Consider the following 14,126-nt stretch of genomic DNA (forward strand, 5'->3'; position numbering starts at 1 on the left):
TGAGGATCAAGATGTATGCCCTTATTCCCATTTATTCCCTCCACCTGCTGCTGCTACCTTTTTCCCTGTGGGGAATAATGAGGCAAAATATTTCATACAGAATGGGCTCTCTCCTTTTCTCTCCTCAGCACTTAGCACCTGCTCATTAATGAATGTACACCCTGCACATCGACTGGGGCTGGTGCTGAATTGAACTTTGAATGCCTTTTCAGTGCCATAGCCTAGTTAATAATTACTTCTATGACTCACTCAACTCCATGCTGCTGGAGCACCATTAGGAGAATTGACAGCAAAATAACAGAAACATTAAACCTAATGATTTTGCGAGTGTTAAAGTGCTCCCAGTGTCACCAAAGAAGAGCCTTTCCCTCTGGCAGTTGTCTCCCCCACTCCCAGGGGGGTGTTTTTTTCCCATCCCTGGCATCACAGAGGCACATCAGCTGGCTGGTCCTTTGAGGTTTGGCAGCAGGAGTGTGGGGTGCCCACGTGTGCCATGTGTGCACAGGCAGACACCAGCCCCGTTTCAGAATGGAATCATAGAATCTACTGGGCAGGAAGGGACATTAAACATCAGCCAGCTCCAGCCCTGCTGCCATGGGCAGGGATGCCACCCACTAAACTGGGTTGCTCAGGGCTCCATCCAGCCTGGCCTCGAGCACTTCCAGGGATGGGGCATCCACAGCTTCCCTGAGCAGCCTGTTCCTGTTCCTCACCACCTTCTGAGGAAGGAATTTCTTCTTAACATCTAAATCTCTCCTCTTTTAGTTTTAAAAGAACTTCTTCCGCCCTGTTCCATCACTATCTGCCTGTTGCAGATAAGAAGTTTGTCTGACAATTTTTTTCCCATCAGCAAACTGTGACAAGTTCAGTTTCAGTGTGGTCTGGCATCTCCCCACTGCCCCTACATCCTGGAGTGCCCCTCCACCAACCATGCCCTGCCAGAAGCCCACAGGCTCACTGTCAGCTTGCCTAAATCCTCAGGGAAAACACTCCTGGGTTTTCCTCCCTGTGTCACAGGGACAGAGGGTCACCCCCAGCCTTGCTAATGGGTGGCTGGTAACTAATAATGGGAGTTACCACCATTATCCCAAAGCTTTCTGAATGTGGCAACAAACCTGAGAGGTTTAATAAAAGATTTTGATTCAAAAGGAATTTCCCCCACTGTTATTCCCCAAAGCAAAACTGTTTCTGTGAAGTAGGCATTTCCTTTTCTTTTAAGAGGAAAATTCAATTTCTCATCCCTTTTTTTGTTAGCCAGTTCCCCCTCTTTGCCTTCATTGCCACAAATTCCCTAATCTCGTTATTTTTGCGTGTTGGAAAAGTGTAATCATCCGAGCCATGAAATCGAAGACAACAGCATCACTTCCAGGGAGGTGACTTAAGTCAGAGGAATTAATTCTCCCAGCAGACAGCTCTTATTTAGAACAAATGTGATTTTCAGAACTGAAGCTATGTATTTAATGAGGTTCTATGAAAACATACGTAGCCCAGAGCTGCTGGGAAATTCAGCCCCGTGCCAGAGAAATGCATCGAGTCAGGAAAACAACATCCAACAGGATCATCCAGCCAGTTCATCCCTCAGTTCCCTGCAGAGAAAACCCATCTCTGTGCTGCTGACCCTCAGAGATTGCTGCCCTGAACAAGGGAATCTAGGTGCTTTTATTGGGTGTTTGAATTTGGCCCACCCAAAAGGTGTGTTTTGAGGTTTAATCAGGAAAAGAGATGGTGTTTCCTCCCTCTCCTTCAAAGGAAGCCAGCACACACGGGCAGGTGGATCTCCACACAACACAGGATTAAGGCATGGAAGTCCTTGTTACAGATGTTACAGATATTGAGAGTTGTGGCTTTATTCTTTTCCTGGGAAAAGCTGAGCTCCCCATTTTCAGCCCTGTGCCTCAATTTCCTTTCTTACCTGTTGTGTTCTCTTTACCCAGAGCAGGATCTGCCCTACTGGATCCCACACAGCAAAACACCAGGGGCATGGATGGGGCTGCTGGACGTCTGCATGGTGTCAGAACACATTCAGAGAGATTTCCAGAGACTTATGGCTATGAAAATCCATTTATCCAGCAAGGACACAGCAAAAGTTTTGGGGCAGTTGGTGTTTTCAGACAAAGGATGAGAAAGCAAAGCCATTTGCAGAACACCATGTGGGATGGAGCTGGAAAAGGAGCCTCAGGGAGCTTTCTGTGCTCTGCTGCCTGGACTCACCTCTCTGGAGCAAACAGCTCTGCCACTCCCAGGTGCAGCTGTAGCTGCCAGATAAAGGTTATTTTTCTCCAGTGAACTCCACGGCCCTGTGAAAGGCTCCCAGAAAACAACTCTGGCTACTGATTTGCACAAGCAGCCTTGGGGTGCAGGCAGCAGTGATGTGCCCAGCCCTGAGAGAGCTGCATGAGCCGGACCCCCTGGGTTTGTACATGTAAAACCTGCCTCCAAATGGAGACTGCAGAGACCCGGAGACAGCAAAAGGGATAAAGCAGCAGCTGCTTGCCATGGGGGAAGGAGGATCAGCTCTTAATGATAGCATCATATTTGCCTGGCTCAGCTGGAGATGAAAAGATGAACTATAGATCAAACTGATTTCTCATGCCGAGGTAACAACAGAGAGGGATTTGTCTCCAAAAGAAGCATCTTTTCTGCCTACATGCCAGCAAAAGAAGTAATTTTTCTGTCTGACTTTATAACTTCATCAAATATCCATCTGGCAGCAGGCCAGAGCACAATGTATGAAGTTGTATTTGCTGTCACAGCAGATGGATGGGAGAAACTCCAGTGAAGATTTCAGCAGGAGAAACCCACTGTGATGTCTTGGGGAGGGTACACAGATCCCAGAGGCATGGCTCATTAGAAGCACTGAGAAATTTGGCTTTTTGGATTTGATTGAAAACAGGGGGTCTGATAAGGAGCTGTAGTCCCAAAGCTGCCTTTGAAGTTTGGTCCTCATGTGGAGAAAAAGTTCAGCAAGATCTTTTTTTAGGGTGCCTGGAGGATTGAGTAATAGAGCAGCACTCGAGCGTTTGGATCGGAAATTTCATCTGGAACCTGGGAAGTTTGTTTCCTGGCAAAAGCATCATGAGAACCAGTGTATTCTCAGGACAGGCCAATTTCAAGAAATCAAAATTTCCAGATGACTTTGGGCTCCCTGGAAAAACTCCTGGGGACTCTGTGTGCGTGAATGCCCTGAAAAACCTCATCTGTCCTCCCAGGCTGACACTGTCTGTGCTCTGAGGCTCCAAAACCAGCTCAGTGTGGGCAGGTCCTGCAGGGACAGGCTCAGGGTGATGATGATGATGAGTAGCAGGAGATCTGCTGGTGGAAACAGTGAAATCTGCTCCGCCCAGGCTGTGTAAATGAGATGAGCAGAGGTGTGGGAAGGAGCCTGTGTGGAGCCAATCTTGCTGCCTTCTGCAGCCTTGGTGAGCCGTGGTCACCCCCAGACTGGCCACCACTGCATGGGCTCAATCTCCAAGACCTTCAAATTAATTTTAAAATTAAATAAGTCAAGCTCCTGCCTTCCTGAGGAAGTGTGTGAGAGCAAAGTGTGTGAGACAGCAGCAGGGAGCTGACTCCTGCTGTGGCTTCACATCACTCTGGGGACATGTGGCAGGGCCACCCCAAAGGAGGAGCTCCTTGGGGCCATCAGTCTGGAATCCAGGAGTTTTAAACAGATTTTCTCAAACCTCTCCTAGAGCAGGTTGTAGTGGGGCTGCTGGCCGTGCCCGAGGGTCTCTCCCAGGGCTGAAAGCTCAGCTGAGCTGACAGCATCTGACAGTGTGAGAAAAACAGCCTTTCAACCTTTAAATTGAGCACATTTGCCATGGATTCAATGGAGACTAATGACATAAAAGCTCATTTTATTTTTTTTTTAACGGAGAGACTCTGCAAATGGAAATTTCACATTTTCATGGGTGTTTTTGCTCTTTCAGTGATTTTTTTTCCCCCTCTTCCTTTCCTTTTGCAAGGAAAATGCCCAGTTTCTTGCACAAGACAGACCTGGAAGGTTTGTACTTCACTGTGGGCTTGGGAGTCCTGCAAAAGAATGGTTGTGCAGGAGCTTTCATGGAGCTCCTGAGCCAAAATCAGAGGAATAAGGCAGAGAGCAGTAAGGGCTCCTGGGCAAATGTGAGTATTTCACAGGAGGGAAGGATGGAAGGAATCAGCCAGCTCAGCCCATTGAAAGAAAAGCTCTAGGAGACCTGCAGCAAACCTAAAATGTTTCAGGGATAAAAATGTCCAGGACGTTAAAAGGTATCTTGGTTAAAAGCCATTGTTGGTACAAGGATAAAAGGAAATAAACCAGCCACATATAAATTTGGGCTGGAAATTAGAAAAAGCTAATTGCATTTCATAGAATGTTTCTGGTTTGTTCTTCCAGATGGAAAGAGAAGCTCAGGTTATTGCAGAAATGCTACAGGCTGCAAGTGCAGGAGGAAGGCAGGGGATGCTCAGCAAACTCTCCTCCATGCTTTTCTCTCTGGCCCCGCTTCTAAAAAGGAAAAACCTTTCCAGGGAGTTTTTCCTAATGACCAAAAAAAAAAAAAAATCCTTTTCTGCAGGGAAAAGGTTTTCATTTTACACACATTGTCAGTGGAGCCTTCTTAGCCAGCTAATTTCTCAGGTCTTTAACCAGCCAGGCTGCCTGGAATGGAGAGATTTCCTCTCATCTCCAATCACTGGGCTGCACATGGAGGAGAAGCCCTTTGACGAGGTGAATTTGCAAGGCTCTCAAATCCTCTTTATTCTCCCTGTGCCATCCCTCCTTGACTCATCTCCAGGAGACCATGTTGGGCTAAGCCCAGAGCAGGCACAGAAAGGTGACAGCACCAATCCTAGACACACAGGCACACACAGATACAGCTCCCTCCCCTGCACCATAAATTAAATATCATCTCTACCCGGGGCTGGGGAGGATCAGCTGAAATAATGCAGCCCAGTCCTCTCTGATTCAGAGGCACTGAATCAGAGCAGCCCACAGCCCTCACCCAGCCCAGCCCACAGCCCTGCTCCTCCTGTGTCCCTGAGATCCCACAGTTCACATCTGGCCTGGCCAGGTGCCCAGCTGGGGGTTAAACACACACCTGCAGCCAAAAAAGGCTGAATTTGGTTATTCCCCTGTTAGTCAAAGCAATGATAGTGGGAGTGTGCAGTGAAACCAGTGTTCAGGCAACCAGGGCTTCAAGGAAAATGGCATTTGAGAGGCAATGTGAATTCTTAGGGACACTTTTTTCCTGGGAGAACAAGCAGGAGAGTGAGGAGCACGAGGCAAAATGCACACAGACAGGACTGGGGCACACACACACAGTCTGGGGATAAAGGAGAAGGTGGCTGTTAGAATGAAAATGCAGACAGGCCAAACGCTTTCTGAGTGCAATTATTTTAATGTGTCTCTCTTTTCCAAATTCCACATTGCACACACGGAAACAGCAATTTTTTATAAAAAGACTCACACCAGAAATGCTGACTTGGAGAATAGGAACTCTCCTTATCTCCCACTACACAAGGAGGCACAAAATTCACAGCAACATCAGGCACAGCTGACCATGGGGATGAGCAGACAGACAGACATGGGAATTAGAAAAGACAGAAGAAGGCAAGAGCAGGGAGGCAGAGGATGTTCTCATGGACACCATGCTGGGCAAGCAGGTGTGGATCACAGCTCGGGGCACACCCACCACACCTGGGCATCTCTGGTGGGCACACCCACCACACCTGGGCATCTCTGGTGGGCAAATCTACCACACCTGGGCATCACTGGTGGGCACACCCATCACCCCAGGGTATCCCTGGTGGGCACACCCACCTCACATCAGCATCTCACTGCTCCTACCCCTCTGCCTGCCCAGACACCATCTCTGCTGTTGTCCTCTCTTGGTCAGACGTTGCATTATCCACCTCAGGTAGCATTTCACAGGGCAGCTGTGATGAGGAGTGATGCTCTCCAGTCCTGCTTTTCAAGACTGCAGCGATCAAAGAAAGGAATTGTGTGCTTAGCACTTGATTTCACTAATTTTTTGGCTCTGAGTGCTCAAAGTCTTGCAGTAACCATATTCACACGGGAAATGTCTCTAAAAGATTTCCAAGCTGTTGTATGCTAGTGAGGCCAGCAAGCTGGGAATCAAACCTACATCAGCAAGCTGTTCTGCCTAATTGCTACAGCACTCATGGGCAGGCAAAAATTGAGGGAGCCTTTTTGTCAGCACAGCAGTTCCTGCATTCCTGGGGCAGTGCTGGGGGCAGAGCTCTCCAAGAAATGAGCACTAGGGGAGATCACACAGGGGTCAGGCTGTGCACACCCACCCAGCTCAGAGCAATCTCCAGATTCAGGTGTGCGAATGCCAACCTTGGCAATGCTCTTCCCTAAAGCAGCTTTCCATGGAGCTGGAGCAGGTGTTTGCCTCTCACAGCACACATCAATGCTTGCCCAGGACCTGGAGGCTGTACCAAAGATTGAAGCTGCATCTACGCAGCCCTACACAAACACCCTTGTCTCAAACCTGCCTCTTCTCCTCCTCATCATCACAGACCCACCCTGCTAAAACCAAGATGTGGAGAAGGAGCTGTTGGAGGCAGCAAACTGCTGGAGAGCTCAAGGACTCACATTACGACTCTTGGGTTAACCTTTTGTCAAGGAATTACTTCAACCTCATCCTACCTGGGCTCATGCAGGGACATGAGCTGCCCAGGGGCTCCCCAGAGCAGCCAGGACACCTCCTGCATGGCCTGTACAGCACCAGGGCTTTTCTCTTCACAGAGCTACCTGGTGGCCAAGGGGAGCCTTGGCCATGCCACAACCCCTCCCTGTCCTCCAACATTTCCCCTTCAGCCCTCCCACCTCTCTCTGCATGGATTTCTGGTGGTTAAAGCCTCAGGGGTGTGTTGTCCTCAGCCAAGCAAGCAGCTGCTGCTGGGCTGAATGGGAAGAGTCCCTCTGGCTACAGGAGATGTAAAGTTCTGTGAGAGAGAGAGATGGAGGGAATATGGCATGGAAAACACATCTCAGAAAACCCAAGGGGTGGTGAGGCCATGGGCTGTTTGCTGACCCTTCTAACCTGGGAAATTTGAGCCATCAAAGGGAGAGGTAGGAGGATGCAGGATGAAAAGAAGCCAAAGTGTGCAGCTCTCTGCTGCAGGATCACAAATGATGGGAACTGACAGACAGTCAAGGCGCAAATGGGGGAGAAATCCACTCAGGGCTGCTACATACAGGCACCACTTCCAGCTCAGGAAGCTCCTAAGCAATAGCACATTGGAAGCTGGGAAAGCACTTCTGGCAAGCAGCATCCTGGTTTCCCCTGTCTTTATGTTCCTCTCAGGACCTTGCTCTCAGCCTTGTCAGAAACTGGATCCTGGGCTAGCTGGGCCACTGCAGTGATACGGTGTGGTCCAGATGATTTCCTTGTCATTCAAAGTCCCAAAAAACACATTTCAAATATTGAGTTACCATAAACAGAGGACCTGTGCAGCCATTCCCACTCAAGATCCACTCTCTTGCTGCTTCCTCCCCACATACAAGTCCTGCCTGGCAGTGCTGTCCTTCCCCACACTGAACAGGAGTCAGAGCAAAGCCCATCAGCACAGCACTGTGCTCCCAGCCAGAGTCCCCCCAGGGAAAAACACAAATCCTTTGCAGCATTATTCCATCAAATTAGGGTCTTTCTGAGGCACAGGGAGCGTCTTTGCTTGGAACAGCTCTTGATAAATTCTCTTCTGCAAACTCATCCCACTGCTTTGAGAGCACCCTGAGCACTCAATTTCCTGCAGCAAAGATTCACTCCTGGGCAATGGATCTCACAGTCACCATCTTCCAGCAGAGCTGTTCTGAAGCCCATACAGTTCTGAAGCCCATACAGTTATCTACCCCCTGCCCTGAGGCGTGTCCCAGGCCAGCCTTCCACAAAAATATGGGAAGAATGTTGCCTAGTACTCAATACATAATCACGGCCCAAAAATTTAATTTGCAGGCTCCTGTTAGTCTCTGGTTACCCCAGGAACTCATCCCCAAGGATCCAGCCAGACTGATCTTCCAAGAAATACACTGAGAGGAGTAGCACAGCTGCAGCTCAAGCTCATTAACGTGAGAGGAAAATACCAGCGCTGATTGTGATCCTCGTGGTTCCTTCTCTTAGAATGGGCAGTAAAATCACCCAAATGAGGGCAGGATGGGGCAAGAATTTTCAACAGAGGAGAGATGGTTTCACACTGCTTTTTCAGTAGCAAAGACATAGCTTTGTCCCTACTGCCGAAAAGTCTGGCACTAAAAATGCTGAAATCTTCTTGTGACTGAGTGGCAGCAAGCTGTAATTTACTGCGTTCCTGCTTCTTTTATGTCCAAGAATTGCTTCACTTCTGAGAAGAAAGAGCTGTCATTTGTCAGTCCCATGTAGCCTCTCCTTCCAACTGTCACATTATATCAGACAAATTAATTCATTCCCCTCTTCTATCTGCTCCCCAAAAACGGCAGCATATTTCCAGGAACCGCGATCATCTTTTCGCAGCAGCATCGTTATCAGTTTTCTTTTAAAAACTGTATAATGGGCATGTTTCAGCAAAAAAATCTGGATTATTTTTCTTTCTGCTGTTGCATCCATCTCCCTTAAAGTGGTTCAGAGAGACCTGACTGACTGCTGGCTTTCCACAAGCACCTTCCCCACGCCCCTGACTGATGGCACAATTCCAGCCCGCCCATGGCAGCGTTTGGCTGGCTGCTGACAAAAGCTTTGCCCAGGTTTAGGATGTGGCCAGGTCCCTGGGCAGGTTGAGCTGTATGGCCTCTCCCCCTGTGGAGTATTTGGCCACTGGCCCGTTGCCCTCCATGGTGAAGAGTTTGCAAGCCTTGGCGTTCTCGTGCACCGGGGTGGACTTTTTGGAGGAGATGGGGGAGTTGGTGGGGCTCAGCTGGACAGCAGTGGTGTCCTGCACCGTGTGCTCGCTGGTTTCGATTTCAAAGGCTGTGTTGCCAGGTTTGATGAGGCCAATGTTGGAGCCTGGTTTGGATTTCCTGGCCCCGTGGGCCGGGGGCCTCCGGCTGCAGATGCAGCAGGCACCGAAGAACGTGAAGGCCACCACCAGCAGGATGGGCCCGATGATGATGGGTGGGTTGTTCACAGGGAGGAAGGTCCCAAAGGCAAAAGCTCCCACTAAGGTGATGTTGATCCCTGCTAGCATGATGCAGAGTCCACAAGCACAGCAGAGAGCAGGGGAGGGGAGGCCCTGGGGTCGGGTCTTCTTCTGGCTGGGTTTTTGGGGCAAAGAGGCGCTGCTCTTTTCACTGAACATGCTGGGAAGAGTCTTGGAGGTCACCTCAGTCCTCACAGGGTGAACGCTGTGTTGTGAAGACTGTTTCCAGTCTCCTGTTGCCTTGAAATCCTGAGGAGGAATGAAGAAGCAGCTGTTAGGGCAATAAACCAAAGCACATATTCCCCGCCATTCCTGGTGACCAGCATCTTCTCTGGGTCTGCTGGTGCCAGAAACTAAACCCAAATCCAAGCCTGCTTTCAAGGCTGAACTTGACTTCCCTTGAACTTGACCACCCTGACTGCGGTGGTCACACATGGTCACCCTCAGGCTGGAGCACTGAGCCCAGTGTGCTCCATGTCCTTCGCTCTCCATGTGGATGATGCCCAAGTGAATCCGAGCATGCCACGGCGAGAGCCTGTGCCATATCTGGGTTGCACAGGGTTTATCACCACCCACACAATGCCTGCCCAAAATAACAGACTCCAGGACTGCCCTGAACACCCCTCACTGCAGGACTGGTGATGTATTTTTGAATGGGTAATGGTCCACAGTTGTGACAGAAAGGGGACACTTTGCTCCATGCCTCAGTTCGCTAGTAATTGAAATTAGTCGTCCAGGTTGCCTTTCCAGCCAGTGGGATAAAAGGTCCCAGCAGATGGCCCAGAGAATCCCCAAAGATGTCTGTACTGGGAGGCTGAGCTGACTACGGAGACAACCCTGGAGATCCCTCGAGCAGGTAGCATTGGATGGTCAGTGATACAAACACCATCCACAGACAATGAATGACACCCTGTCAGTCACACAAGTCCGTAATAAAATGGAGCAAATGTGGGTGTTTTGTCAGCTAGGCCATGATTTGAACCATGCATCTCACCATCTTTGGTGTGATCACAGGAGACCCCATAGAAGGGGGCTGGGAATCTTGTTTGCCTCAGCAGCCATAAACCAAAACTTCGACAAGGCTTGAGCAGTATCAGCTCCAGGATGGAGGCTCATGGAAACTGAGATGCTGAAGCTGAAAAAGAGCCTGTGTGGGGATCTGTCTAGGACCCAAGGCAGTAACACAGCCCTGGCTGACAGCAGCAGCTTCTCCATGGAGGAGATTATTGGATGTGATGAGAGCTGGATTTGTGTTTGCCATACTTGCTGGGAAGTCAAATTGCCAGAAGCCAATTTGTCAGCAGTTTGCTGGTGATGTCTTTGATTTTACAGGCAGGAGAGCGTTTCTCTTCCCAGCCAGATTGCAAACAATAGCAGTCTGCTCTTCCTTCCTCTCCTGCCTAGCTCCCTAGCTTCTTCCCTTCTCTCCTGTCAAATCCCTTTTAGAAGTGTTGTCAGCAAAAAACTGATACCACTCAGTTTCTATGGCAGAGCCAAGAATCTCTGTTGTGCTATCAACACCCTGTAGCCACTAGATTAAACAAAAACCAAAACAAACAAAACAAAAACAAAACAACACCCCAAAACCAAACAAAAACACAAAACCAAAGAAAAACACCAAACAAACAAACAAACAAAACCCAACAACAAATAATAAGCCATCACCCATCACACTGACACACACCAGTGGGATCAGCCGGGCATTTTCAACATGTTTCCTAGGTTATAAAATTTTCTGGCACCTCCAGCTGAGGCAAAGCTCTCTGCTGCCCTGTCAGGTGTCATATCTCATTTCCTTGGCTTGAGCTTTTGTTTAGACCTGGATGTGTGCAGCACTGGACTTTCAGCAGAGTTCCTGTTCAGTGAGGTAGCTGGAGCTGACAGGGACAGGATTAAATCCTTCCCCATCTGGGGATGCCTGGCTGGGGAGAAGTCTCTCAGCAGGCAGAGATTTTTCAGGATACTGAGAGAGTGTGAGAGAGGAAGGGCATTTTCTCCATCAGCCAGGCTAACACACATCCATGTTTGCCTAGCAGTGTCCTTTTGTTCTGCCTGGGAACCCTGGCATGCTGATGGGAGCTGGAGCCCCGATTCTGCCTCCTTCACCAGCCCTGCACCAGCAGCAAGATAGCTTCTGGTTAAAAACACATTTTTGCACTGTTTGCAGACCAGCCCAAACCTTTAGCACACAGAGGCTGCAGACACCCTTAGTGTGGCTCTTCCCCTTGGTTTGCCCCACATTCTCCCACTACAAAATACCCACCAGGGAACCATGTGGCTTCTCATGGTTAAAAACATCACAGATTCACTCCATCAGCTCCCTTTCTCCTGGCTTCTCACACCCACCTGCTTCCAGTCTGAAGGAATTCTCCCTCCTGGAAGAGCCAGGCAGCTGGGCTCCAGCAGGACACTAAACACTCCGGCTGCTTCTGCTCTTAGGCAAGGCATCACCAGAGCTCTGCCTGCCCCTGAGATTTTCAAGAGGAATTTCAACCTGTTGCCCATCCCATCTGTCAGTGGGCACCTGTAGCCACTCCAAAGGGACCCTGTGGTTTCTGGCAGCTTTCCAGGCTGCAGAGGGATCACCCAGCATGGTCCCTCGCAGCTCATTTTCTCTGCCTGGCAATTTTTGTCCATCATTACAGACCCCTGAGCACAGGGGGTGAAGCTTGTCACACCCTCTCCACAGCTGCACCAGAAGTGTTCTATGGCCATGCAAAGTCCAAGGCAAAACTTCTTTCCCCTTGCCTTTGCTTGCAGCACCTACATGGGGTAATGGATCTTTCCCAGCAGAAAACAATGGAATCACTGGAGATTCCTGCCTGGAACCTCTCCCATCAGGCTGGGGGCAGGAGATCTTGGAATTCAAGCATGATTGCAGAACATGATTCCAGAGCATGATCTGCACACACACCACAGGGTAACTCACAGCACAGAGAGATGTTTGGGCTGGGAACACCTAGAAAGCCGATCAGTGGTTGCTTTTGTCTTCATCTCCATGTGAAACATCAGGGATTGCACACAAGGAATTCCTGTTAGACCACCAGATGACATGGGGCTGAGAGAGCCAACAGAGCAGTGGAGGGGATAAAGCAAAAAAGAAACCAAAGCCACAGAATGCCTTAGCTATCCTCTACCTAACAAGGCCCCATGACAACATAAAGTCCATGTTTTTTCTGATTGTCATGTACAACAGGAGCATCTTTGCTCTTCTGTCATCTTCAAAAGCCCAGGCTGATGCTTCTCTGTCCCCTTCTTAGGCACAAGGATGGGCTGATGTGGGTCAGCTCCCACTGCTGACCTGCCGGAGGATATCTGGCAGCTTTTACCTTTCACTACAGTGAAATCAATGGCTTAAAAACTTACCAACTTTTCAGCCAAATTATTCTGATTAAAATGATCAATTTCTGTTCCATCAGGAGTGGAAAAAGTTCTCTTTGGGCTCTTTGCTTGATACAGGTTCTTTTCATATCAGTCAGAGTGTAGATTTCTTCTCCAAACAATATTTCAGTTTGAAATGCACTACTGCAAGCACTGCTGTGCAAAAATAGAAGCTGCACACTCAAGCTGGCATGATGGAAATCCACAGGCTATAATGATTCCTTCCAGGGGAATAGCCACCCCTCCCTATACTCTCAGGGGGACAAAGACAGACTTTCACCCATATCTCTGAGAGTTCCTAGAGCTTGAAGGTCACACTGACATATTCAGCCAGCATTTTAGGAGCATTATTTAAAGCCAAAGCAGCAGCCCCAGAAGCATGCACAGCCAAGCACGCTTCCCTCTTAGTTGTAGTGGAGAGAAATTGAGCTGTCATCCTTCAGTGCAGCAGCACAATGAAAATATTTGACAGACCACAGATGAGTCCCCTTTCCAGAGGTGTGATGGCACAGAAAAATAATGACAGTGATCAGCAAACTGAAATTGCAGTCAGACAGCTACAACCACCCCACACACAGGCAGGCTCACAAACACACTGGCACGCAACATTCAGCTGCCAGGAGAAGAACAAGACTTTTTTTTTTTTTTCGTGGGCAAACTGCTGGGAAAGTCTCTGGCAGGGCAGAGAGAGCCTGGGTGTCTGGATGGGGAGGACACTCACCTGGGATGGAGCGCGGAGCCGGGGAAGGCGATGGAGGGAGCGGCTGCCCGGGGTCTCACCCTCACCCTTCACTCGGGGATGGCAGAGCCATGGCTCGTCCCAGCAGAACGGGGGCTGGAAGCCCAGCTGTGCGCTGCGGGCAGGGGGATCTCACAATCCCTGCTCCCCTCTCGTCACGGAGCTCAGGAAACTTTGCTGGGGTGTCAGGCGGGCAGTCCTTGCAGAGCTCAGAGAGCTCCGCCGCTTTGCCCCCACTCTCTCCCTCGCCCTCGGAGGACGATGCTGCTCTCCCTAGGCAGATGGGTGCTCAGCCGAGGCATCCCTGCCCCGCCGCATCCTCCGCTGCCTCCTCCTCCTCCTCCCGCAGCCCGCGGTGCCGGAGGCTCAGCCCACCGCCCACCGCTGTCCGGCGCCGCTCATCCTCGCCCCGCTGCTTTTCCTTCTTCCTTTTCTACTTCAAGGCTGCAGCTCCCGCCCCCTTCAGCTGACAGAGGTGCCCGGAGCAGAACAGCCCCTTTTTCCCCCGGGGAGAGGAAAAACCCGGGAGCGCATCCCTGCCGAGGGTCAGCCCCGGGGCGGGGAGAGGGAGACACGGCCGGATGCCGAGGAGCGGCGTGCGGGCTCGCCGGTGCTGCAGCCAGGCACGGAGCCCTCCAAGGTTTGAAACGCACCTAACGAGAAATTAAATAAAAAAATACAACCGGTGGTCGGTGCCTCTGGATGGTGGGGGGGATGCCGGAGGGATGCGCGCCGGGGGGAGTTGGTGCTGGGCGGCCGGCGGTGAGAGGTGCAGAGTCCGGAGTGCGGGGAGCTGCTATAAATAAATAAATAAATAAATAAATAAATAAATAAATAAATAAATAAATGGATAGATAGATAGATAGATAGATAGATAGATAGATAG

At 50.0% G+C, this 14,126-nt stretch overlaps 1 protein-coding gene across 2 annotated transcripts; it reads right to left on the minus strand.

The window, feature by feature from the left end:
- Positions 1–3,914: 3,914 nt before the first annotated feature.
- TMEM275 (transmembrane protein 275) lies at positions 3,915–13,760 on the minus strand. 2 transcript variants are annotated; one of them, XM_058030638.1, is made up of 3 exons: positions 13,223–13,760; positions 5,809–9,369; positions 3,915–5,712 (listed from the first exon to the last, which is right to left on the minus strand). In XM_058030638.1, exon 2 carries the CDS (start codon positions 9,277–9,279, stop codon positions 8,731–8,733), a length of 549 nt encoding a protein of 182 aa, XP_057886621.1. In that variant the 5' UTR covers positions 9,280–9,369; positions 13,223–13,760; the 3' UTR covers positions 3,915–5,712; positions 5,809–8,730. The 2 variants fall into 2 exon arrangements, with proteins under 2 accessions (XP_057886621.1, XP_057886620.1); XM_058030637.1 differs by having other exon boundaries at positions 5,745–9,369.
- Between the last annotated feature and the right edge of the window lie 366 nt (positions 13,761–14,126).

This window comes from Melospiza georgiana, chromosome 9, assembly GCF_028018845.1.
Source record: "Melospiza georgiana isolate bMelGeo1 chromosome 9, bMelGeo1.pri, whole genome shotgun sequence".
In the NCBI taxonomy this organism is placed as follows: domain Eukaryota; kingdom Metazoa; phylum Chordata; class Aves; order Passeriformes; family Passerellidae; genus Melospiza; species Melospiza georgiana.